General features: G+C 36.0%; 2 protein-coding genes and 1 pseudogene across 2 annotated transcripts; 2 read left to right on the top strand and 1 right to left on the bottom strand.

The window, feature by feature from the left end:
* The first annotated feature begins 4,648 nt into the window (after positions 1 to 4,648).
* LOC119980628 lies at positions 4,649 to 8,775 on the top strand (annotated as a pseudogene).
* Positions 8,776 to 14,315: 5,540 nt separating this feature from the next.
* LOC119981411 (putative disease resistance protein At3g14460) lies at positions 14,316 to 17,839 on the top strand. The gene has a single exon (XM_038824506.1). It carries the CDS (start codon positions 14,330 to 14,332, stop codon positions 17,783 to 17,785), a length of 3,456 nt encoding a protein of 1,151 aa, XP_038680434.1. The 5' UTR covers positions 14,316 to 14,329; the 3' UTR covers positions 17,786 to 17,839.
* A 486-nt stretch (positions 17,840 to 18,325) lies between these two features.
* LOC119980409 (phosphoglucan phosphatase DSP4, amyloplastic) lies at positions 18,326 to 24,069 on the bottom strand. Its single transcript, XM_038823094.1, has 14 exons — positions 24,014 to 24,069; positions 23,836 to 23,908; positions 23,697 to 23,741; positions 23,433 to 23,535; positions 23,003 to 23,079; positions 22,805 to 22,881; positions 22,149 to 22,229; positions 21,587 to 21,719; positions 20,721 to 20,780; positions 20,126 to 20,182; positions 19,371 to 19,466; positions 18,974 to 19,033; positions 18,756 to 18,863; positions 18,326 to 18,587 (listed from the first exon to the last, which is right to left on the bottom strand). Exons 1-14 carry the CDS (start codon positions 24,037 to 24,039, stop codon positions 18,456 to 18,458), a joined length of 1,128 nt encoding a protein of 375 aa, XP_038679022.1. The 5' UTR covers positions 24,040 to 24,069; the 3' UTR covers positions 18,326 to 18,455.
* Between the last annotated feature and the right edge of the window lie 3,792 nt (positions 24,070 to 27,861).

Genomic DNA, 27,861 nt, shown 5'->3' with positions numbered 1-27,861 from the left:
TCCTTTTATGTCAATCAAACCGTTTTGAATTTCTCTGCCGTTAATGACCCTCGGAAGCACATGCATGGTGTTTTTGCTGCAATTTTTAAAGCAAGATTCGTTGCTCGCATTAGAATGTCTCTGTCCAGCAGCTAGAGAATCCTCCAAGTAATGTTCAAATATCTTTTCTTATTATGTTCAGTTTGTTGGAGTGAAAAACAGTCGGTTGATTGGGTGCAGTTGAGTATATACGTTTGCCTGCAAGTCATGTTGGATTTGCTGTTTCTATCTAAACTTTTGCTCAATTTTCTTCTGTACTCGATCTGAGTATGCACATTCTGGAACAATGCAGCAGCTTTATCTGCTTAGCCCGGGGTATATTTGTATCTCCAAATGTCGAAACATATAAGATTTCTTCTCTTTCTGGAATCCCTTAATAGGTTGCTTCTTGTATGAAGATCATTGTTGTGAATTGTTTCTCTATCGTTGCATGCAGTTTTTTTTTTTTTTTTTCCTGCAGTTTGTAAAAGACTACCAAGCTGTGGCTTTAGGAGACACCTCAAGACCAGACGAGGACTCCTGCATTTGAAGTCATTGCAATTTTAATTACAGATGTCCAACCTATTTACCACATCCAAAAAATTATGGAGGTCATACTGGTAGATAGATTGAAAGTCTGGTATTAAAACTGCAGAGAAATTGCACGACTTCTACTGCGTGACCGTTAACCCCTCAAGAGTTTTCTTTTCTGCTTCTTCTCTCTCAGTTTTATATTCAACTAAACAGTGAATTATACAGTTAAGAAATGGTTCATATCCATGATTCAGACTGAACCGACACATTAGCTGGAGCATTTTTTTTTTTTCGTTCTCTTATTTTTAATCGTCATTTCTTTCTAGTCCTCCATGTTTCACGAACCATTTTGCCAAGTTCTGATAGAATTGATTGAGGGAGGCAGTGGCATGTAGGGCATGAATATCTGGGCAGATCTGGGGCTGTTTCTCTTTACAGAAAATGCCAAAACAGAAATGACCAAAGCCAAGTAATGTTCTGGTTTAAGGTTTGTGATCTTTTCTACTAGTCCCATAAGCCAAGTAATGTTCTTAAAATATTTTTTCTTCTGTGCGAAACTCTAGTGATATGTTTTGTCCATGTCATGTACCTTTTGTGGCTTCATAGTAGTGCATTTTATTTAGGACAATTTAGCAACACAACTTCTGATAACAGGAATTGGCAAGAAACTGCTAATCAGCAAGATGATTGGCAAGAAGAAATCACCACTGCTGAGAGAGATAATTGCCTATAGTCTACTTACAGTCAGTCAAATGATTGGAGAGATGGTAATGCTGAAACTATCGGCGGAAATTTTGTCACTGTGTTTCTGTCTACCATCTATAGCATCGATTGAGAAAGCAAGTGTTCTATAATAGGTACATTTGAAACCATGACATTTTTGTACATTCATGTTCTTCATTTTCTTTTTCTTTTTTTCTCAATCTAGAATGAAGAAAGAATTCAAATTTTTTGTCAGCGATGTAAGTTATTGAGGAATGCTATATGTGCTGATGGTAAAGAGGCCTTAACTTGTTCAAAAGAGCTAAAAAAAAGACATTGTTAAAGTTTCAATCAATCTCTCATCTTAGTTTTACGAAGAATATAGCTAGGCTGTGTCGTTTAGCCAGTGGACCTAAAATAAATGTAAAATAGTGAGACAAAAAAAGAACAATAAGCCCATGTAAATATAAGCAAACATGAAAGCCCAAGCCCAATAAATATAAAGCCTTAGGCCCGAATAAACAAACACACGTCTTTCCTTCAACAACTGGTTCAATCCAAAATCCAATTACTTTCTCCCAGCACCCACAAAACATAACAAAAAAAGATTGGGCCCATACGAAACGTTTAGGCCCATCAAAAATATTGTTGAGACCATGACCACCAAAGCCCAACTTCAAGCGGTCTAGCCTTTAGCCTCCCTTCCTCCTCTGTTCGGAAACAGCTGTCGGCATTTGCAGCAAACAATGTGAGGGGACTGACTGACTGACTGATTGAGAATGGAAAATGGAGATACAAACATTGAAGCCCAAACCCATCTCCATATGACTTGTATTTGGCACTCTCTCTATGTTCTTCCTTACCAATAACAGTCCTGCTGCATAGCCAGGTTTGGTTTCTCTCCCCCTCTCTGTTTCTTTGGCAATCAAAGATTAGGGTAACAAAAGAACTGTACTTAATTGTTTGTATTGATTATTACAGCACTGTAAGTTTTCGATTCGATGACAAAATTTTATATGCCTAAAATTCTTCAACAGTTTTCTGAGTTTCCCGTGTTTCAATCGCATCAGATGCTGATGATTGTTTAATGTTTTTCTCCACTTCTGGAATTTCACTTGCATCAAATGCTGTAAATGTTTCACAGTTTTCTCTGATTCCATCACTTCATTGCTGGGTTTCACTGTAATTTTCGTGGAACCTCAAGTGATGGTCTTTTTTGCCAAAAGCAAAACGACAAGGAAGAAAGGAAAATAACATAGAAAACGCCAAAGATAGACAGTATGAACACACCACAGCTGTGTTCTTGCCTTGGAGTCCCACTCGAAAAGTCTGCATATGTGTCCTGTCCACCACTCTGTCTCAATCCGATCCGATCCGATCCGATCCAATCCCATCCAGCAAAGGAAAGAAAATATACCAATTCTACTGTTCATGTAATCATTTTACGCGTTTTCTTCTTTTACTTTTTCTTTTTGACAATTATTAGATTTCAATGGGATGGGACTCACGAAGTAACATTTTCTATAGGATTGTTAATTGTAGGTTATATATATATATATAGGGTTTATTTAGAAGTGTTGTGAATTATTATGAAGTGCTATGTGGTGTTGGATTCCCACTCGAAAAGTCTGCATATGTGACCTGTCCACCACTGTCCAATCCAGCAAAGGAAGAAAATATGCCAATTCTAGTGTTCATGTAATCATGTTACGCGTTTTCTTCTTTTACTTTTTCTTTTTATTTTTTGACAATTACTAGATTCCAATGGATGTGACTCACGAAGTAACATTTTCTATAGGATTATTAATCCACACATAACAGTAACACCTCAATGTACGGTTTTTCACTTTTCTTGAATGCTAAAACAGAAGTTATCTCCACTTCCTGTTTCACAACTTTTCAACTATGTAACTCTATCACATCCTTACACAATTACATGATTACCATTGATATATATATATATATATATATATTTGTTTGTTTATTTACTATAAAGAGACTTATCATGTGAGGCAAAGTGATTCAAAAATACATATGGATTTTTGACCCAAACCATCTGTTTATATGCATACAATAATTAAAAAAAACACCAAATTATTATTCATCGATTGGTGATATAACAAATTTAATCAAACAAATTACACTTCACTACCATTTTTAATTAACATATAATTTAAGTCTCCAATCAACAACATGTCATAATTTGTGCTCATCTAAGACTCCCATCAAATTGTATCAACAAACAGATGCTTTTGGGAGGGGGTTTCGCCAGCATGCACTTAGGTTGACGAGTTCCCCCTATGAGCAACAACTATAATTCAAACCTGACATTTCTTAGCGGGTGAGTACTCCAATGATAATGTTAAGGGAGGTTGCTTAGATATAAGGGGAAATAAAGCCGTGCGGGCCTGATGTATCTATGTGAATTGGACAACTCAAAACGGATAATATTGTTGGTGTGTATCGTTGTATGGATTTACAACAAAGAATGTAGGTCATATATATGGTTTTTTTATTATAATTATTTAAGTTTATATCAAGTGAAATCAATCCAAATTTTTGTCATTACATTACAGACATCTCATTGCCTGGAAAAAGATGCATCATTTGAAAATTTTCTCATGACCAAACAATGTCAAGGTTGTGTATAACCATACAATAATTAAAAGGCAAGTGTTTCAAAAATACATATAGATTTTTTACCCAAACTATCTATTTATATGCATACAATATATTAAAAAAAAAAACACCAAATTATTATTCATCAATTGATGCCATAACATTTTAATCAAACAAATTACACTTCACTACCATTTTTGTCTTGATGAATAAGGCTACCGTTGCCCTTTTTCTCCTGATGCATTGACTTCATCGCTGCCTGTTGTTATAATTTCACGGAACCTCGGCAAAACAAATATAAAAGTCATGTGGTAATTTCCCGGAACCTCAACAAAACAATATAATAAAAAGTCATGGTCTTTTTTTTTTCGCAGGAAAAAGTCATGGTCTTTTTATTTATTGTTTTTTAAGCTTAATTTTTGTGAAATCAATCCAAATTTTTGTGAGACTTGTCTTAATTTTCAAACCTCATTCTCTCTATCATTTCGTGCTTCTTCTGTTCTAATGGAGATTGTTGCTACTGCTGCTGCTGCTGTTGGAGATGCACTCATATCTGCTTCTGTTCAAGCACTGTTTGACAGGCTGACCTCTCCTGTACTGGACTTCTTTGCTGGACGGGAGAACATCCATGCTGACCTCAAGGACTGGGAGACGAAGCTGGCTGGAATTAGTGATTTTCTCGATGATGCAGAATACAAGCAAACGACAAGTTCTGTGAAAAAATGGCTTACTGAGTTTCGAGACTTGACCTATGACATAGAAGATGTGTTGGATGAGTTCAACACCAAAGCTTTGATTGAAGCCCAACGGGATGGAAGATTCTCAAGCAAACACAAACAAGCTGCAAAAGCTCACCCACGCTTGTTTCACTTCTTTTGTGTTCAAGGGCAAGATGGCACCAACGATAAAAGATATTACTGAAAGGCTAAAACTGATTGAGAGGGAAGCGGGGACTCTCAAGTTGAGAAAAATTGCTAAGGGGGCGACATCCAAACAGCTGAAACAAAGGCAACCGACGACTTCTCTGGTGGCTAAATCGGATATTTATGGGAGGAATGATGAAAGAGAAGCTATTGTTCAGAAATTGCTGAGGGACGAAGGTAGTAACAATCCTATTTCTGTGATCGCTATTGTGGAGATGGGAGGAATCGGTAAGACTACACTAGCTCAGTTAGTCTACAATGATTCAGCAGTAAAGGACTATTTTGACATCAAGGTGTGGGTATGCGTCTCTGAAAATTTTGATGTTGTCGACTTAACGAGAACAATTCTGCAGAAAGTAGATCCAAAGACACGTGATTTGAACAATCTTGATTTGGATTCACTTCAAGAAACATTGAAAGAAAAATTGTCTCAAAAGAAATTTTTGCTCATCCTAGATGATGTTTGGGAAGAGGATTATAATCTATGGGAGGAACTACGTAAACCTTTCATTTCTGCAGCATCCAATAGCAAAATAATTGTCACCACTGGTAAGAATAATGCTGCACCGATCACAGGTGATGTCCATTTCTACTGTGTGAAGAAGTTGCAAGATGATGACTGTTTGTTCTTATTGGCTCGCCATGCTTTGGCGGAACATAACTTCGATGCACGTCCAGATCTAAAGGATATTGGCCAAGAGTTGGTGAACATGTGTAATGGACTTCCGTTGGCTGCAAAAGTATTGGGAGGTCTTTTGCGCAATAAGCGAAACCGTGAACAGTGGGAACGTGTATTGAGAAACAAATGGTGGAATTTCCCAAAAACGAGCAACAATGTCCATCCGACTCTAAAATTGAGCTACGATGATCTCCCTTCTCATTTAAAGCGTTGCTTTGTTTATTGTGCAATATTCCCCAAGGATTATGTGTTTGATAGGGATGAATTGGTTTCATTATGGATGGCAGAAGGCTTCTTGCAACATTCGCAGGGAGGAATGCTAATGGACTCGGGAATTGAATACTTTGAGGAGTTGGTATCAAGGTCATTCTTTCAACCGTGGAGTAGTAATCAATCGATAGAATTCTCTAAATCGGGTTCATTCTTTGGGCCAACAAAATTTGTGATGCATGATCTCATAAGTGATCTTGCTCAAACTATTGCCGAAGATATTTGTTATAATTATGAGAATAAGACAGAGGTTGATATGTCAAGTTCAAAGTATGAAAAGGTCCGTCATGCATCTTTTTCTTTTCGTACAGACTCGCAAGAGTATGAAATCTATTCTCGAATGAAGAGGTTGAGAACAATTTGGCGAAGACCTGGTCCCTATCATTACTGGGGAGTCTATGGAAGCAAGATGTTGGAGGAGTTATCAACACAATCAAAATGCATAAGGGTGCTATCTCTTGCTCTTTCCCCAACGGAAAAGCTATCGAATTCAATTGGAGATTTAATACACCTACGGTTCATCAACTTATCTTGTTCACAAATTCAACAGCTTCCAGAATCAGTGAGTAATCTCTTTAATTTGCAAACTTTGCTATTGCAGTCTTGTAAAGAACTCGAGAAATTGCCAGATGAAATTAGAAATCTGGTGAACTTGCGGCATCTTGATATTTCATCGACACCTAAGTTAAAGGTGTTGCCATCCGGCATAGGTAAGTTGACCAATCTTCAGACTTTATCCAAGTTTATTGTGGGAGAAGGCCATGGAACTACAATCGCTGAACTCAAGAACTTGAACCATCTTCGTGGCAGTTTATCCATTGAAGGGCTTCAAAATGTACAAGATGCATAGTTAGCAAACTTAAAGGGGAAGCAAGGCCTTGAAGAATTGAAATTAGAATGGAGTACTCGTCATGGAAGGAATGAGATGTCGGTGCTTGAAGAGATCATACTCTTACCATCACTTGGGCAACTTTGCTCGCTCAAAGAGCTAAGGATAAATGGCTTGAAGGCAGTGAAAACCATACGTGTTGAGTTTTATGGGAATGTTGTTGTGCCATTTCCATCACTAGAGAGGTTGTATATTGGTCAAATGTCAGAGTGGATTGAATGGTCTCATGGCAATATGGGTGATGAAGGATTCCCTAATCTTCAAAAGCTTAGGATATGTGAATGTCCTAAATTGATTGGGAGTTTGCCAAGTGGATTGCACAGACTTACACATCTCTCTCAATTGGATATCATGAGATGTGGAAATTTGGTATCATTTCCTCCCATGGGCTTGCCACGTTGTCTAAAATGCATTAAAGTTGAAGCTTGTGATGCTCTCGAGTGTTTCCCGATAATAGACACTAGAGATCGAAGGGAGAGCCTTCTTGAAGATCTACATATTGAAGGTTGCTCTTCTCTCAAGTACTTCGAAAGAAACTTCAAGTTGCCTACCTCATTAAGGACATTGACAATCAGGAATTGTAAAAATCTATTGTCTCTACCAGATGGATTGATGGTGCCAGATGATAACACAAACCAGTCTCAGTCTCAGTCTCATCTCGAGCATTTGAAGATTGTGGGATGTAAACGGCTTACCTCCCTTCCAACCGGCAAATTTCCTGCTGCTCTTAAAACCCTTCATATTGGGGGTCGTATTTGTATGCAGTTGGAATCAACAATTTCAGAGAAGAACACGGCACTTGAAACAATTCAAATTTGGAATAATGGTAAGATAAAAGCATTGCCCTCCATTGACTGTTTGCAAAGTCTCAGGTCTCTGTCCATATATGATTGTCCTGCTTTAGAGTCCTTCCCAGAAATGGGCTTCCTCAGTACCAGTCTTCAACGACTTCAAATAATTGAATGCCAAAATCTGTCATTGGTGCCCATTCGAATGCAAAGCCACTTCCCTTCACTTCGAGAGCTGCTCATATGGTATTGCCATAATCTGAGGCAGCCAATAGCAGAGTGGGGTTTGGGCATGCTATCCTCTCTTGAGAATCTTGTAATCCGTGGTAGATGTCCTGCAACTTCAGATGTGGTATCATTTCCGGATGATAATTGTTGTTGGCTTCCCAACTCTCTGAAATTCCTCGAGATAGCAGATTTCATTAATCTAGAATCTCTATCCATGGGACTCCAAATGCTCACCTCTCTTGAACAACTGAACATCAGTAACTGCCCCAAACTCCAATCCCTGCCAAAGGATGCCCTGCCTTCCTCTCTTAACCAAGTCACAATCAAACGTTGTCCGCTCCTAAGAGCGCACTACTTGGAAAATAGAGGAGAATATCCGTCCATCGTGTGCTTCAACGACCCCGGTAGTGCAAAATTCCTGTAACGTGGTAAGTGAACATTTTATTTGATATATATATTATAGCCTGTGTGTCCAGCTCTAGTCATTTCAGTTTATTATACGTCTGACGCTGCCTCAGGAAATATATATTTATTGCAGAGTTGAGATTTACTCAGACTGGATCTCTCTGAGCTTACAAAGCCAAGTCATAATCAGAATTAGAAGAAGCAGCCCAGGTGTGCCCACCCACAAAAAACAAAATTCTTTTAGTTGTTTTTTTTCAATCTAATCCAATTAGTTCACTGCAAATTTGAATTTCCTTTATGATCATATTTATATTCATACTTTTCAGGTCTTATATATATTTTTTGGATGAACACCTTTCAGGTCATTAAGGACGAGTCTCTCATGTTTCTGAAGGTGTTTATGGAAGAGTTTGATCTTGCATGCAAATTGGCAGTCGACTAATTGGTTGCTCGTTTGTTGCTGAACAATTTCTTCATCTCTAAGTCCACAAGCAGAAGCCTTGATGTACAGATGTAGAGAGACATATCTTAGATGGCTTCATTTTCTTTTTACATCTTATATATATATATATATATATATATATTTATATATTGTTATTGAACTTCCATTCCCATCGATGATCTGCAAGGGGATTGAATGATTGGGTGAGGTCTATGTATGGTTTATATTTCACTAATATGATGTGCTACTTGTAATGTTTTAAACTTGAGGCTTGAACCAATTTCCCTGCCAGCACCCAGAGAGCATAATAGCAAGATCATTGTACCTTTGATTCATATCTTATAACTACTCTAAAAATAACAAGATCATTCTTCAACTATGGTAGCTTAATTACCAATTTCTGACAATCAGTGTCTGTGACTGAAAATTCACTCACAAACTCACAGAAATTAACTTTTCTAAACTGTAATATGCATCACAATTGACAGGAATGATGACAAGGAATCTATTGTTCATATGTTGATGAGGAATGAAGAAGGTAGTAACAACTCCAATTTTGTGATCCTTTAGTAGGCTAGCCTACGACGATTCTGCAGTAAATGACCATTTCAACATCAGAATATGGGTGTGCAGTAAATGACTATTTCGACATTAGACTATGGGTGTGTTTCTGAACATTCCAATGTCACCTTCTTAATGAGAAGAATTATACGATCAATCACTTCGGAAATTCATGACTTCAAGGATATATATTTGAATTCAGTTCAAGAAACAGTCAAACACAAATTGTTTCAAGAAAAAAAAAAATTATGCTCATCTTGGATGATATTTGGTAAGAGGATTACAATGGATGATGAGATGTACTATGTAGACATTTTGTTTCCGCGGCATGGCATCCGGTAGCAAAATCATTGTGTAAGAATAATGCTTTCAGTTTACCATAAGAAACCAGGGTGAGATGATCCCTGAAATTATTAGAAACAAAGTCATTACATTTGTTGGCTTTCTATGATCTAATGCTTTGTACTAGTGATGCTTTGTATCCGTAGACACTTGAGTATAAAGATGGAATACAGTCAAAAGAATAAAAATGAAAAAATATAAAATCACAAATACAAAATCGATTGTCGTCGTGAACACCGTATTCCACTGGATATCGTCAGAAACCAAACGATATCGTAGGATGCGTTGGCAATTTTGAGCAATTTGATAGCTTAAAACATCCAGCACAGCCAATGAAAAATGAGCATACAATGTCTAACCAAATGTTGTGTACAAATATGGAAAATGGAGTGGAATCATGGTTCCGTCGGCATGTTCCACTTTCAAACCTCTACCCGTGTGAGTTTTGGTACAGCCTTACATGTCGTCAGCGTGAAATGGACTGTAATTAATTACCATATTTTCTTACAATTAGGTAGTTAATAATGCGGATTGGGGGTTGGAATACTTGAGGTTTAAGGTCAGGGTGGGTGGGGGCTAGGTAGCTCCTCCACCACACCTGTTTCTTCCACTATAACATATTGTTATTCTACAGTGCATGTAATTATTTTTGGACCTGGGACTTATCATGTCACGAATTTGGAACAACCATCTTATTGGAGCATTCGTCAAAGATGTGGCCCACTCTCTGTCCACTGTCTATCAATGGAAATGCCAAAAAGTGAGTAGCCCATAAAAATATTACACTGTGAATGGTATTATCTATATTCGAAGTGTTTCTTTTTGTGCAACAATTGATTCAAAACTTGCCATTGATTCAAGATTCTGAGAATCTAAAATTATGACACTGTGAATTGATAGTGATAAAGTTTAGTCTAGGGCAAAAATAATCAATCACCCAAAAGAGAATTTGGGATGTCCAAGTGAGCTTGAGATGCATCTAGATCTATGCCGGTATTGCTGGTATGTTCCATTGTTGGTGTGGAGTGTTGGCTCAAATTTAGCTTGCTGTCCTGACATCTTGAGAAGCAGTCCAGACAACAAGCCTGCTGCCTCATATTAGTGTGTTGTTCGGACACCTAGAGAAACTATCTGAACAATAGGCAAAACCTGACATTTTTTTAAAATTGAACTTCATGCTTGAAACATAGGTTAGTCGTGTTCAAATGATCCAAATTTTAGAATGGAACATACAATCACATATATATGAATATTCATGTAAAATTTTAGTTCAAACAAATATCATATATATGATTACATAATGAGTCACATAACACAATCAACTAGAAACACAACAATGCAAATCCGGACGGCAATTTGGACAGAAGATTTGAGCATGTAAACGATGGCATTTTCAATCATTCCTTCATAGAAAATGTTCATCATCAGGTGAATAAGGTCTTCGCCAAATTTCAACTTAATTGAGATTCATTTGATATAAAAACAATCATTGAATTCTTAACTAATTTTAAAGCATTTTAATGAAAAGCGATTTCATGCAACTTTCAAATTCGTCACATAATGCATTGAATCAAATAGCATGGCATGATACAATCATCAACACTAAAATGTAGAATTTTTGGTTCAACAATGATTAGATGGAAATATTTCTAATAAATATTTTATTTTGGTATTTTAGGAATTCTATTTTTTGTGAATCAATTAACATTATTTCTTAGTAGTCAAATATCTTTTTATTAGAAGTAATTTTATTTATTTATATTAAGTATTTGTTTCCAATTAAGAGTGATTTAGGGTTTGATTTATGTTTACTATTTAAACTAGTAACCCTCATTGAGATATTTCAATTTTTGATTGAATAAAATTAAGAGATAATTAGTCTTTTCTAATTCTTTGATATCCGCTAGAATAAACAAAATTTTAAAGCTTTAAATCTGATATTCGTGTGTCGAATCAATATATTTAAGTAAATTTGTATCTGATATTCGTGTGTCGAATCAATAAATTCTTCCCATCAAGTCGTGCTGAATTAACAATCAAACATTGAGCTCGACATGCATTTTATTTTTACTTTTTAATTCAATGGTGTACATTTTATTTTTGCTCTGTAGTATGAACACATGACCACAACTGTGTTCTTGGTTTCCCAGTTCCCACTAGAAAAGTCTACATGTGTCAAATCCAACAAAGGAAGGAAATGTCAATTCTACTGTGGTCCGGTTCAGAGACTTGAAAGTTTCTGTCCACTACTGTCTAGGAAATGCCAAAACGTGAGTAGCTATCAAAATGTTTCACCGTGATATGTAAATGATAAGTAATGATAGGAATTCTAACAATTACTATCTCAATTATCTTAATTGTTGAATTGTACCCATAAAATTTTATTTGCATCATGTGAAATATGTGAAGCTCATGAATACACTTGAATTATATTTGTTCAATTCAATAATGAGATATCAAGTATTAGGATGTTTATCATTTTCAATAAATGATATCATTTATATTCTTAACTGCTTCAGAAAGCAACAAACTTCACTAACTATACTTAAACTAAAAAAAAATGAAACCATATAAATGGTGATTTAGATTGCTGTTGATATCAGAAAAGTCTTGAATATGGGTCATCAGTTCAAATATTGTTATAATTATATTTTAAAAGCTTTTAGTTTTAGTGGACACAAATATGGGGACTTGGATATTTTCAGGTAAAGGGCAGATATGAGTATGGATATAATTATTGTAATGGATGTGGATGGGACGGTATCCTACCCGAACCCAACAGTTGTCATTCTGACCGTCAACTTCAGAAGCACCAATTGATGCATCGACTTCATTGCTGGCTTTTACTGTAATTTCGAGGAACCTCAGCAAAACAATGAAAGAAATCATTGGCCCCTTTTTCCAAACAAAAGGAAGAAAGGAAAATAACATAGGCATAGTTTGGTAAGGCATTTTGAAAATAGCAGATATATTAGTAGAAATGGTGGTAGCAGAAATGTTAGAGAATTTTAGTAGCAGAAATGCTGCTCGAATGTTGTGTGGTGTTTGGTTGAACTTTTACTGGTAACATTTTTGCTGAGTAGCATATATTAAATGATAAATATTTTATAATATCAATAAATTTATTTATTTATTAATTAATTTATAATAACACATGAAGTGAGGGTATAAATGGAATAAAAAAATTAATGGGGATAATATTGACTTTTGACGGTGAAATGCTACTAAAATGCTTCATACAAATAGCATGTCAAAAGTAGCATAAAATGCTGAGTAAAAATGTCTCGGATTACGTGTCAAAAAAACCCGTTTGGTAAGGCAGTAGCATTTATACTAACAAGTAGTATAAATGCTACAAAAAATACTCCTCCAAACGGGGCCATAGAAAGAAAACGCCAAAAAAAATATAATAGTATGAACACACCCCACCTGTAACATCATTGTTATTGTACAGTGCATGCAATTATTCTTGGACATGGGACTTATCATGTCTTGCATTTGCAACAGCCATCTTTAATCTTTGAGCATTGAAAAAATTTTGGATCTGTTTTGATGGGGTTTACGAGTCCAACGTTATAAATTTTTATACCAAATAAAAATCAAATAAAATGTAAAGAAAATAAAAATTATGGATCGTTGAATATAAACTCAAAATATTATATGTTCTTCTCTTTCTCTTGCTTAATTTAATTTTTAATCGGGATAAAAAATATTATTAGAATCGTAAAAAGGATCACAATACATTCATGATTTTTTTTAAAGGAAAAAATTGTAACGGACTGAAAAGTTTGTGTCCACTGTCCAACGAAGGAAAGAAATGTCAATTCTACTGTTCGTATAATTATTTATTGTACTAATACAACTATTGAACATGTTAGTTTATGCATTTGCGACCACCCCTCTCTCTATTATTTATTAGATTGTAGCTTTAAAGTTGTGGTCCAGTCCAGTGACTATAAAGACTTAAAAGAGTCTTTGTCCAGTAGTGTACACTATCGACGAAAATGACAAACAGAGAGTAGTCATCAAAATGTTACACTGAAAGATATTATTTATATTCTCAGTTTTTCTTTTACTGCGAGACTGAATTCAAAACCTGCAATCGATTGTACATAGCTAAATTTACTACATTGTGAATTGACAGTGATAAAGTCGAGTCTGGGGAAAACAATTATTCAATCACCCTAAAGAGAACAAAATGTAAGGCAAGTCTATAGAATTGTTGGCGAGTTATCTTATATTTCTATAAATAAAAAAAATCGAACGAAATTTGAGATGATGACTGAGTCACAAACTAGGTCGCTCTTTCTAAGATGATTTCGTGACTATGTCTCTAAATTTGTGCTAGCAATATATAGCAACGTCTTATTCAAGATAAAATAGTGAAGTACCTCTACACACAAGAACACTAAGAATTGATATACTCGTTTTATAAGTAACTAGATTGTCGTAGTTGTAATGGATTAAGAGTATTAGTTGTAGTATCCTAAGATAAGATAGATAAAAAAAAAAAATCTTCATTGTGAACCAATTTGTGAACATGAAATCAATGATTTTAATAAAACAAAATAAAAATGGGGCACATATTTGTTGTGGGACTCGCTAAATCTATGATTGAAAAGTAAATTCACAAATTGATTCACACTTTTGGTTCAGAATTTACGTCCTAAGATTTAACTTAATTTAAAATTATATCATAATTTCTTATACCATTGAAATCGAGTGCATTGACTTGATTGCTGGCTTAGTGGCTTTAGCTATAATTTCTTGTTTGTGTGTATTGCAAAATGAATGTCAAAGATACATACATACATACATGCATACATACAAGAGGAGCTTATTTTGCAAGATAAACTTCAAGAACGCCACGGAAGAGGAGCTTATTTTGAAACCTCATTCCATCTACCATTTTGTGTTTCTTCTGTTAGAATGGAGATCGGTACTGCCGTTGGAGGAGCACTCCTTTCGGCTTCTGTTCAACCACTGATGGAAACGCTGACCTCTGATCTACGGGACTTCTTTGCTCGACGGAAGAACATCCATGATGACATCAAGGGCTGGGAGAGGATGCTGGCCGACATAAACTATTTACTCAATGATGCTGAAGATAGGCAAACGACAGATCCTGTAGTGAAAAATTGGCTTGATGAGTTTCGAGATTTGACCTATGACATAGAAGATGTATTGGATGAGTTCAAAACTGAAGCTTTGAAGCGCAAGGCGATGGAAGATCCTCAGGCAAGCACAAACAAGCTGCGAAAGTTCATCCCCACTCATTTAACTTACTTTTGGTTCAAGAAGATGATCGCATCCAGGATAAAACATATTACTGGAAGATTAAACCATATTAATAAGTGGCATGCGCAGACTCTCAATTTGAGAAGGATTGCTAATGTGACGACATCGCACCAGCCGAAGGAGAAAAGGCTACAGACAACTTCTTTGGTAGATGAATCGCATATTTGTGGCAGGGTTGACGACAAAGAAGCTATTGTTCAGATGTTGTTAAAGGATGAAGTTGGTAACAACCCCATTTCTATGATCCTTATTTTGGGGATGGGAGGAATCGGAAAGACTACACTAGCTCAGCTAGTGTACAATGATTCAAGAGTAAATGACCATTTTGACATCAAGATATGGGTATATGTTTCTGAAAATTTTGATGTTACCATCTTAACTAGAAGAATTTTGCTCGAGGTAGCTTCGGAGATCCTTCATTTGAAGGATCTAGATTATTTGAATCCACTTCAAGAAGCATTAAAAAAGAAATTGTCTCAAAAGAAATTTCTGCTCATCCTAGATGATGTTTGGGAAGAGGATTACAATAAATGGGATCAACTACGTAGACCTCTTGGTACTGGAGCACCCGGCAGTAAAATAGTTGTCACCGCCCGAAAGATGAATATTGCACGAAACATGGGCGGTGTTTCAACTTTCCATGTGAAGGAGTTGCCAGATGATGATTGCTTGTTGTTATTGGCTCGTAGTGCTTTGGGGGCAGAAAGCATTGATGCACGTTCAGATCTAAAGAAAATTGGCCAGAAGTTAGTGAACAGATGTAACGGACTTCCGTTGGCTGCAAAAGCATTAGGAGGTCTCTTGCACAATAAACAAAGCCGTGAAGAGTGGGAACTTGTATTGGGAAACAAATGGTGGAACTTAACAGAATCGAGCAACATTGTCCATTCAACTCTAAAATTGAGCTACAATGATCTCCCCTCTCATTTAAAGCGATGCTTTGTTTATTGTGCAATATTCCCCAAGGATTATGAATTTGATAGGGATGAGTTGGTAAAACTATGGATGGCAGAAGGCTTCTTGCAACATCGGCAGGGAGGGAAGCTAATGGAGGACTTGGGAATTGAATACTTTGAGGAGTTGGTATCAAGGACATTCTTTCAGTCGTGGAGTGGTAATCAATCGACAGAATTCTCTAAATCGGGATCATTCTTTGGGCCAACAAATGGTACGAAATCAACAAAATTTGTGATGCATGATCTCATAAGTAATCTTGCTCAAACTATTGCGGAAGATATTTGTTATAATTATGAGAATAAGACTATGTCAAGTTCAAAGTATGAAAAGGTCCGTCATGCATCTTTTACGTGTCTCAAAGAAAATGACTCACAAGTGTGTGAAGTCTTTACTCGAATGAAGAGGTTGAGAACAATCTTTTCTGCACTTTGGGGGCGAAGAGGTGCTTCTTTTCCTGACTGGGGAGACTATAAATACAAGAAGAAGTACGAGTCATTACCACAATCAAAGTGCGTAAGGGTGCTCTCTCTTGCTGAATTACCACTTAGAAAGCTATCGAATTCAATTGGAGATTTGACACACCTACGGTACATCAACTTATCTCATACACAAATTCGAAAGCTCCCTAAGTCGGTGAGTAATCTCTTTAATTTGCAAACTTTGCTATTGTGTTTTTGTGATGAACTTGTAAAGTTGCCAGATAAAATTAGAAATCTGGTGAACTTGCGGCATCTTGATATTTCTGAGACAGATAAGTTACAAAAGTTGCCATGCGGCATAGGTATGTTGACCAGTCTACAGACTTTATCCAAGTTTATTGTGAAAGAAGGTGATGGAGCTACAATCGCTGAACTCAACAACTTGAACAATCTTCGTGGCAGTTTATCCATTCAAGGGCTTGAAAATGTACAAGATGCAGAGTTAGCAAACTTAAAGGGGAAGCAAGGCCTTGAAGAATTGGAATTAGAATGGACCGGTCATGGAAAGAATGACATGTCGGTGCTTGAATCACTTGAACCTCATCAAAACTTGAAGAGGCTTACCATTTTAGCCTACGGTGGTGCGGAATTCCCATATTGGATGAATAATATTTCTTTGGTCTTCTTAGATCTGTGGAATTGTGAAGAGACCAAAGTCTTACCACCACTTGGGCAACTTCGCTCACTCAAAGAGCTAAGCATACATGGCTTGAGGGCGGTGAAAAGCATCGGTGTTGAGTTGTATGGGAATGCTGTTGTGCCATTTCCATTGCTAGAGAGGTTGGGAATTGGTTATATGTCAGAGTGGATTGAATGGTCTCATGGCAATATGGGTGGAGAAGTATTCCCTAATCTTCAGATGCTTTCGATATATCAATGTCCTAAATGGAGAGGGAATTTGCCAAGTGGACTCCACAGACTTAGACGTCTCTCTGAATTGCGCATCATCGGATGTCCAAATTTGGTATCGTTTGCTCCTATGGGCTTGCCACGGACTCTAAAAAGCATTAAAGTTGAAGGTTGTAATGCTCTCGAGTATTTCCCGATAATAGACACTGGAGATGGAATGGAGAGCCTTCTCGAAGATCTAGATATTGTAGGTTGCTCTTCTCTCAACTACTTTGAAAGATACTTCGAGTTGCCTATCTCATTAAGGAGGTTGACAATCCAAGATTGCGGAAATCTATTGTCTCTACCTGATGGATTGATGGTGCAAGATGACAACACAAACCCGTCTCAGTCTCAGTCTCATCTCGAGTATTTGAAGATCAAGGGATGTCAGGGCCTTACCTCCCTCCCGACCGGAAAATTTCCTGCTGCTCTTAAAACCCTTGAAATAAAAGAATGCCACAATCTGAGGCAACCAATAGCAGAGTGGGGTTTGGGCATGCTATCCTCTCTTGAGACACTTGAAGTCAGTGGTACATGTCCTGCAACTGCAGATGTGGTATCATTTCCGGTTGATAATTGTTCTTGGCTTCCCACCTCTCTGAAACATCTCCATATGAAGGATTTCATTCATTTGGAATCTATGTCCATGGGACTCCAAATGCTCACCTCTCTTGAAAGTCTATCTATCGGAGGCTGCCCCAAGCTCCAATCCCTGCCTGCCTCTCTGTCTGATTTCATAATCAGTGCCGATGAGAATTAACAATGGGTCTTTGGTGGAGATGATTAACTTTACCGTGTTAATTTTCAGTGTAAGTGGAAGGTTGTGAGTTTAAGTCCCATGGATATTTCTATAATTGTAATTTGTGAGATCAGCATTTGCTCAGCTTTATTTTCAATTGATTCCTTACTACTTTAAGCGGCACGAGTACGTTCAAGATTCTTCATTTGCCTGCTGTTTACTTATGCAATAGGTATCAAATTGCATTACAGAATGCCGACACAAAATTATTATTGATTGGTTAACAATTTGACTCTGAAAATTTGGGACACTATTATAAGCAGAATTTTCAGGGGAACTAATTCCATCTGATAGCAGGCTGCCATTTACAAGTCCTGAATCCACATTTTGAACTACTTTCATGAGTTAAAGGATATAGATTTGAATTCAGTTCAAGAAACATTCAAACACAAATTGTTTCAAAAAAAAAATTATGCTCATCTTGGATGATATTTGGGAAGAAGATTACATATGTAGACATCTTGTTTCCGCGGCATGGCATCCGGTAGCAAAATCATTATATAAGAATAATGCTTTCAGTTTACCATAAGAAACGAGGGTGAGATGATCCCAGAAATTATTAGAAACAAAGTCATCACATTTATTGGCTTTACATGCTCTAATGCTTTGTACTAGGGGGATGCTTTGTGTTTCACTCCTTATCTTCAGGAAATGTTTCAAGAAACTGCCTTATCTTCATGCGTTCATCCTTTGTAAGGTCAGGATTATCGCCAGCCAACCTCTGCTGAAGATCTGCGTGATCACTGCTCTGATCATCAAGAACCTGGTTGAACCAGATATTGCAGCAAAAAAGAGAATATTGCTCAATACAATTCCTTTCATCTTGTAAAAATGCAACATTTAAGTACCATCCTAACATCCTAACCGAAATGCCAAAGAAAAAAAGGAAATGAGAAGAAGGAGAAGAGAAGGGCTGGAAGCAGAGCCTTACACTGACAAAATTGTTCACATGGCCATCTCTGTTGGGAGATGTAACAAGCTCATATTTATTGCATGTCCATTCACCATCAACAATGTACTTGTACTCGTATCGACCTTCCTGTTAACACAAGTTAATAAATTGTAATATTTAAAGAGTAGCATGAAAACACGGACATAAGATTACAGTAACAAACATGTTGTGATTTTAAACAAGAATAATAAACTTACTGGCAATTCCCTCTTAAGAACCCATAGGCCCTGTTCCTTGTCAAAAGTTAAAGATATTCTCTGGAAAGGTTCACGAAACAAAAATAGAAAATTGAACAAGTTAGAAACGAATTGTGAAATGATGTATACCAAGCAAGTTAGACATTTAAAGGTAAACGGTATTTGAGAAAGTAAAGACAACATTCTATTCAATTATTTTTCTCAAAAGAAATCCAAATGCAAGAATTCAAGCTTTAATCTTCAAATAAGCCTTTGTTGTCTTCATAGGCCAAAACAGAGTTTTTTTCCTTCATATTCCACTGATGAAAAAGCAGTACTTATATAATTTTTGACTACCAAATTAAAGCATCCACTAGACTAGTATTTGAAGAACTAATAACCACAAGATGATAACTACCTGGCCCCATCCAATATCGAGTCCAGAAACTTCAACCACAGAGCAATTTTTATCTTCCCATGTCAAAGTGACGTTTCTTTTCCTGAGGCCTGTAAGCTTTTATGAGAAGATATGTGATGAATGAATCTTTAATCTTCCTTTTATTATGCAAAAAAATGTAAAGCAATGAAAAGAGGTTAAAAAGAAAAAAGTAAACAACTCTCATGCACATGACTGCCATAGTAAGCAGGATCAGTTACAGACAAGATGCACGCAAATCTACCACTAGACAATAGGGGAAAAAATTTATAAACACAATCTTGTTCTCCTGGAAAATAGTTTTTTATAGCAACATACACTTAAAAAGAAGGTCATTCCTAAAATCTGAGGAGTAAAATTGCAGAAGGTAGAGGATAGAGAACTCAGACAAGTACATTAAGCTGCCAACATTTGCAAATAATTGTAATGAACACCTTCATTTTAAAGAGAGGAGAATTTTTATTAGATCATCCAGAAGGTGCAATAAGAGCATTACAAAGAGGGTAAAATTAATAGCCTCATGCAGTCTAAATATCTAGTTTAAGAAAAAAGGTAGAATCTAAGTGACATATCCATTTAACATCTTAAAAACCCATACTTGTAACATAGGCCATTGACCAGTTTTATGATTATTCTATGAGCAGTTCACGAAGAAAATAACCTTGAGCAATAGAAAAGGAAAACTCAGGGCTTCATTGGTATTACATCAATAATTATTATGAAGGATAATAACTCACAATATCAGCAGTTGCATTTTTTATGGCATCCAGCTTTGGGAAGCTTGGACGTTTGCTCTGCAAGAAGAGAAAACAGTGTGCTACTTCAAAAACAGCAAACTAGTCCCATATCAATCAGTGACATAGCTGAACAATTAATAGTAACATCTAAAACTTGACACCTTCTCATATCGATATGCAAGTAAATCCCTTGGGGATTGGGAAAACTCACAACATATTTTTCGGTGCGCTGCTTTCTTTTAGGATATAGGCTTAGCAATTGGCATTTTTACGAAGATTTATGATATCCCCACAATTTAGCAATCTTGTTAAAATTTTAGACAAAGGATTTAGTTACCAATATAAATCCTAGTAGCCAACACCGAGAGTGAGATATGCTAAATGATCACAGAATTTACATCCCTTGAGTACTAAAATGATCTCTCTCTTCTAAATTTCTTCAAATTTTCCCAAAATTTTTGTCTTCTGTCCACATCATCAGTACCATTCACCCATCCTATGCTATGGTCATAGAGCAAGCTTAATGTTGTCAAAAAGGAAGAAGATTCAGACTTTATTTTAAATACTATAGTACACTCTGATAATATAAAATTACCTGCAGCAATCTGTGAGCTTCACCTAGTTTATAGCCCTGAACCCAAAACATGTACGCGACCTGTAATTTTTAAGAGTCTCTCAGTACGTGCCACATACTAATAAGAAAGAGTTCACGAGAAAGATCGAATTTTGACTTGTACTAATTGACATATCATTAAGAAATTGATTTCAAGCCAGAGTATCTTCCCATCTGGATAACAAATCATCATCATCGAATAACCACCAGAAGGGTCATGTTATCATGTACAACCAATATAAGCAAGTCAAATGAGTATCTCCCCCGAAATAACTTTCCCAAGTATTCATACTAGGCTCCTTAAAACATTAAGGAACTACAGGGTGGAGACAATGGGGTTGATCTGATAAATGAAGAAACAATAGCCAGTCCAATAGCTTCTCCTGCCTAAGGAGTGATATTTAATTGTGTTTTCACTGTTAACATAGACTAGTTTCTTCCTCTTTTGGCTACAGTTATACAATTGAGACAGTAATGACCACTTTGCTTTCAATTTTCCACTGTCACTATTCAATTATTAAAGTCTTACACAAAACAACGACCAATTAATTGAACAAGGTTCAGGTTGGACACGGGCTATAAAGCAGAGATTTTTTTACAATTCTAGTAAAGCTACATGTCTACTGTCTCATCATTATAACTTGAGATTCTAACATACCACTTGGAAAACATTGGGCCATCTTAATTTTGCGTTGACATCATTATTCAAGCCAACGTACTCCAACAGGAAGCATCAAAACAACTAGTTACTACTTACGAGAGACCAATACATACAGTTCTCAATAACAATCGAAAGGTCTTGGCTAAAAGTATTCTGACATAAAACAAATTTTTGAAAAAGTGCTTACAGCAACAGCAGGAGCTCTTCCAAGACCAGCAGTGCAATGCACATATGTAATACCTCCATTTCGATTTATGGCCTTGTACAATATACCTAACACAGCTGGAAGCCTCATTCTTAAATCAAATGCATCGAAGTCCCTGCAAATTTAAGCATTAGCAAGCCATAAGAAGTGAGAATCCGGAAGTTTTTGAAAAGGATTGATTGCGGCATTATGAGATAGTTGAAAAGGATTGATTGGCTACGGGACCGTCCATCTTACAAATTACAATAATTAAAATGAACTGGGCAAAATACTAATATAAAACAGTACCATGATCTGATACAAAGAAACTTTGCAGAGACATAAAGATGACACTATACAAGAAAGTTGCCAAAGATCTAAAAAGCAGGCATCAGAAGCCATCAGTTCCAAAAATTAATTAGGAAGTGCATCAGTTACTGCGCCATCTAATGGTGAATAAATGGTCAAACAAACACGATATTACAATTACAAAGCAATCATGATTTACGACTGATGCTTTTGCAAGCTTTCGATAAGAAAATCACAGCAATGAAAAGAATCAAACCTAATCTCAGCACGTATGTGTTCAATGTCATCATATGTCTTGGCATGCGCTTGTATCGAACTGATGTCTACCCCAAAATATCTGAAAAAACTAGTCAAGGAACCAAAAATATTTCTTCTTATCTCAAGTAATGTTATTGACGGTTGTCTCAAATGCTCGTCAAATCCATATTTATCAACTAAAAACCTACATATGGGCCAGGCTTTCATATTTGCTTCTTTTTCAAAATTATGCAGGACCCACATTTTATAGGATGATTCAAACTCAACAAGCACGTCCCTAATGAATGCAAAGAGAGATTGAATGCGTCACTTGATATAACCCTCCTCCAGTCCCCTTACTTCACATTCCCATTTCCACAGACCATTATCTCGATCTACCAGCATCAGCATCTGAGAGAAACTAAAGAAATTGAGCTCATAGCGTCTCATGTGAGCAAACACATAAGTTGTGTATATGTGCCTGAATAATTTTTCATTTTTGTTTCAGTTTATTCTGGCTTTCACCTCAACCATTAACTTCTCTATCAATCTAATACTTTGATTTGAATGCAAAACAAATGAAGATCCATAATCCATGGAAACAGTTTCCCTACCAAGTAGAAAAAGAAAAGGTTATATGAGCTTCATGGGGGAGAGAAAAATATGGCAGGATACTCCAAATCTGGATCTTGTTGCAAGCAAAATACAGTTTTCACTCCAATATTACGTAGCTTGTCAACATCTCCCGGAGTCTAGCAATAATAAGGAACGGTTTTAGAGCACCCCGGGGGGGGGGGGGGGATCAAGTAATAAATAGGAGAAGATAGAATTTCTTCTAAATTTCTAATATATAATTTTACAATCTAAAATCACCTGTAGGCAAGATCCGACAATTAAGTCTGGACGAATGAAATTGTAGTTCATGCCCAGCTCATGTCTATAAGTCAAAACTGTAGAAAATATATCAGCACAAACCATTAACAGCAGTCAGAAAACCCGTTAAAGAAACTAGACAATAGAGCAATGATTTATGGAAATACTCCCACTAATATAACTAATAAGTGTAAGGCAAACTATATGCTGCCGATGATCCTAGAAGAAACAGCAAAAACTGAATAAGATCCAAAAACAACAATCAACTTTATTCAGTTTCTTGGTGCGAACTTCTGAACCACTATTTAGCTAAAAGTTTTGAACATTTAGTACAATACATTTCCATCCAATAAAGAACATTGCTTTTCCAAAATGCTGCCCCTAAAGCTTCCTCATGCCTAAACCAGAACCCAATAATGATAGAACTTACCAGCCCCCATAGCTTCAGTCATGCCACGACTATATGTGTCAGACTTCTCTTCCTTTGCCTCAGGACCGCTCATCGCTGCACTGGATGTAGAACCAGAAACAGCCTGTGGACATAAAATTCAACAATTTTTACAAAAATCAGCTTGAATATCATTCCAGCAAACACATATTAATAAGAATGAGTGACCTATTCTCAAACTACTTGGTAGAAGTAAACAGCAAACCGTCGTAGTCTGAATCTACTAAACCACAAAGAAAAAGTTACCTTCACAGAAATACTACGGTGCGCATCAGTAGAGCTCATCACTCCCTGCATCATGAAATCAACCAATTTAAGAAACATCTAAATGCATCATGTAAAAAATTAAACATCACACATAAATTTCAGAGCAAGAAGAGACTACCAACGCAGTGACAGGGCAAGAAGAAGGCCTTCTTTTATGAAATTTGAAGCTTTGCAAGGGCAAAGCAGACGATCTATAGAAAATACTCAGTCAAATCAAGAAGAAGAAGAAAAGAAAGTAAATAATTACAACCAAACAAGAATGGATGAGAAGGTAGAGAGGGCAAAGTACGACATACCTTGGAAAGTAGTGGAGAGAATTCATCTGATCAGAAGAGCAAAAGAATATCTGTTCTGACGAAAGAGATGAATAAATAAAGCAGAGTGGATCTTCCTGATGCTGCTCAAAGAGACTTTTTCATGTCATTTTATAGGCGTTGGCTAAAATCAAGAGGGGAACCGCTTTTTGGAATATTATCCAAAATGCCATTTCGCTATTTTCTTTTAAATTTTTATTACTTTTTATTCTATCAAAAATATCTTATAATCAATCAATCATCAATCTATATATATATAACTGAGGATCCACAAAGCTTCTCCTTAATTCATGGTGTCATGTGGACGTCTTTACAAAAAAGCCTACATAGACAACAGAAAATTTTAAAATATATTAGAAAACTTTAACACCCACAACCACACACATAAATATATTGCAAAACTTTAATACCCACAACCACATTCATACACTTTAAGACCCACAACCACACTCATACAGTTAATTCAAATAATTTTAAAATTATATTGAATTGTATGGGAATTTAATGTTTTATAGGAGTGGTTTGATGTTGTTTTGGTTTCTCAAAGGTCATGTATTGCTAATTATGAGAGTCTTTTGATATTACTCAATTAATGAAATTCATTTGTAGTATTTAGTTTGAAAACATTTTGTGTGTTTTTGGCATTAATTACCATCATTTTGTGGGAATTTTTGTGTGTTTTTATCATTTAGTGTGTTTTTGATGTATTTTGTGTGTTTTTGTAGTATTTAGTTGATGTATTGTGCATGTTTAGAGTTTGGTCAGGTTTAGTAGTCTATTAGGATTGCAACATACACAACATAAGAGGCTTTTCTCATGCTATATTGTTCTAAAGTGTAAGTAAATTCAACCCATTTGGTATTAAAACATGTAAGTGGTGACAGGAAAGCACGGGAGAATTCAATGAGTTGTTGAAGGTCAAAGTGATTATAGGCATAAATCTACCAGTCATACATAACATTTCAAATATATAAATTCAAAAATCTTATTCTAAAAATATTAAGAATTTTATTCCAAAAATATCATTTAAAAAATACTACTTATGCTACATTGTACTTCTCGATATTAAATGTCACTTTGTAGAGATTGTTGTACTAACCATACAATATTGTCTCATAAACATTTCTTTGGTGACCTATAACACTTTGTAGATACTAGCGACGCAAATAAAAATTGATAAACTCTTAGCATACTTTTTCCTTATGCATCAAATTTCTTACACCCTATTAGAAAAAAAATTTCTTAACAAATTAAAAAACAAGTATTGTACATATTTTATCTTCATCTCACAATCATCTCTATTTTCTACAATTAAAGCTCTACTGCTCTTCATGTTAACAAAGTATCGAAAAACTTTCACACATCTCTATTTTCCAATCAAAATATGTACCGCGCGAAGCGCGGGCATGCAACTAGTTATAAAATAATATCCAAGGATTCTAGACTTGAACTAGTGGACGCTTCATATTGATCCGATCCGTGATAAACTGAGTTTTTAAATGCGCCTCATAGATTTGTTTTTTATTGGATATATATATATATATATTATATATATATATATATAATCCAATAATTATCAATTAAATCACCTCTTATTAATAAATTAATTGTATTTTGTAATTTAGATTTTATTTAATTTGTATTACTTCATCGCTCAGATGTTAGATTCTTTGATTTACTTGTTTTCATTTTGACGACTACGTACATTCAATCAGCTCATATAATAGTCATAACAAGTTGTACTCCTTGTTCTAATACTAATAATCTGAGTTTTTTACCAAAATAGCATTCTGACACAAATTATTTCCCAATATAACACCCCTATGAAAATATTTCCCAATATAACACTACAAGCCACTGAAGTTGGCGTGACTTTTGTATTTTTTTTACAATCACGCCAACATAGTTGGCGTGACCTAAAAAAAAAAAATATTTGTCTGAACACATTCACCACTTTCTTCAAACCCCGAACCCGTGGGTATGGCCAATGGATCCTTAGCATCACTGGTCTTGGTCACACCCTCATTTGCAAAAGAGTGACAAACGACTCTCCCAATCCCAGAATCTCCACCAGTAACCAAAGCCATCACTGAAGTTGGCGTGATTGATCTTTAACATTAGTCACGCCATTCTTGATAGCGTGACTAATGTAAAAATTGATCACGCCATTTAGAATGGCGTGATCGTAAAAAAAATATAAAAGTCACGCCAACTTCAGTGGCGTGTAGTGCTACATTGGAAAATATTTTCATGGGGATGTTATATTGGGAAATAATTTATGTCAGAATGCTATTTTGGTAAAAAACTCCTAATAATCTTCTTCGTTTTCTTTTCCTCGTAATCAGAAATCACCACCTAACGTATCATTTGAACAATCGAATGAGAGTAAACCTCGAGTAACTAGAACATCTTACATCATGCTGACATCATATAAGACGGCCAAAACCCATGCAGATAGAGAGTCGAAAGTAGAAGGAACACACAAAACTAAAGTTTCAGAAAGAAATATGTCGGTTGATTTGAATTTTCGATCTCGGGTGACGTACTCTTTAAATCCGGAGAGATGACTGACTAATCTTTACCAAATGGTTTTGCTTTTTTTGGTAATTCCAGATGAAAGTGAGCGGACAGTGGAGTCGCGGGAGCTGATGCGAACCTCGAAGCCAACAACGAAGAAGCTCTGGCACGAGAAGACAGTGACGGAGCGGTTGTTAGTGGGCCGATCAATAAAGTGGCCCATGAATTCACCAGGTCCTACTCATTCAAAAGCCTTAAGTAAAGGCCCACATAATGATCTATGCCCAACTATAATTAAAACGACGACGCACAAAAACGAATCTCCCAAGGCTAGCAAGGTTGGCAATCCAGAGATGTATATGAATATGTATGTATAAATTGTGTGGGTCATGATCAGATGGGATTTGTCGTGACATATTGAACAACTGGTGAAATTATCACCTGAAGTTGCTGAAGCTTTGTCGAGTGGGCCACCGGTTGGTTTTTTTTTTAAACCAAGAACGACATCACACAAAAATTTACCATTTGAACATATAATATGGGTCCAAACTCTAGTTGTCATCCCCAACACACAATGGTTTCACATACAATAGTTTATCACCTAACGACAGTGTAAGTTGAGCAAAAGTTCGGCACATGATCATAAGCGTATTGTTCTCAATTGACCATATAGTTTAGCCCTAGAGAGATTTATCAACTAGACTATCATCCAAGTGATTGGACAACCTGTTTGTATTACTCATGAATTCTAAAAATTCTTTATTTCAACAATGCTTCTTAAATTAACTAATTCACTTCCACTCTCTCCAAAATATACCAATTCGTGTTAGAAATCTCATCACATACAACCAACCGTATTGTCCGTTTCAAATTTACCAATTCACAGTTGATACATCAGGCCGATAAGAGTTTGTTCCTCCAAAGCCCGCAATAGGCCAAAGCCCAACCCATTGAGCTTAGGAAAATACCTAGTTAATTGTAGAAAAGTGAATTTACCCATATAAATCACTTGATAGATATTTGTTTAACCAATGTAGGATCTATGTTCTTAGCAACTCATTCTTTCTCATCTCTAAGTTTCTATATTTAACTCATATGAGAGAATGTAAATTTACATGTTGTGATAATAAATTTGTTGAAATGATCAAAACTAAAAGTAAATATGTAAGTTGAAGGCTATTATTTTACATTAGAGCTATTCGAAAGTGTGGATTGTTGAAAAAACCGTCAAAACCGAAATCGATATTAACCGAACCGATTGATAAGTTTTTTTTATAAAAAAAAGTTAACATTGCTCCATTAAAACCCGAAAA

This window comes from Tripterygium wilfordii, chromosome 16 (assembly GCF_013401445.1).
Source record: "Tripterygium wilfordii isolate XIE 37 chromosome 16, ASM1340144v1, whole genome shotgun sequence".
NCBI lineage: Eukaryota > Viridiplantae > Streptophyta > Magnoliopsida > Celastrales > Celastraceae > Tripterygium > Tripterygium wilfordii.
The sequence above is the reverse complement of the archived record's forward strand: the minus strand, read 5'-3'. Positions and strand labels throughout refer to the sequence as shown.

Excerpts from the sequence above, each read along its gene's own strand:
- LOC119980409 (XM_038823094.1), bottom strand. The coding sequence starts at position 24,039 with ATGAATTCTCTCCACTACTTTCCAAG. Across the intron at positions 23,536-23,696 it reads ACCGTAGTATTTCTGTGAAG|GCTGTTTCTGGTTCTACATC; the intron begins GTAACTTTTTCT and ends TTATGTCCACAG. Across the intron at positions 20,183-20,720 it reads AAGCTCACAGATTGCTGCAG|AGCAAACGTCCAAGCTTCCC; the intron begins GTAATTTTATAT and ends CTCTTCTTGCAG.
- LOC119981411 (XM_038824506.1), top strand. The coding sequence starts at position 14,330 with ATGGAGATCGGTACTGCCGTTGGAGGAGCACTCCTTTCGGCTTCTGTT.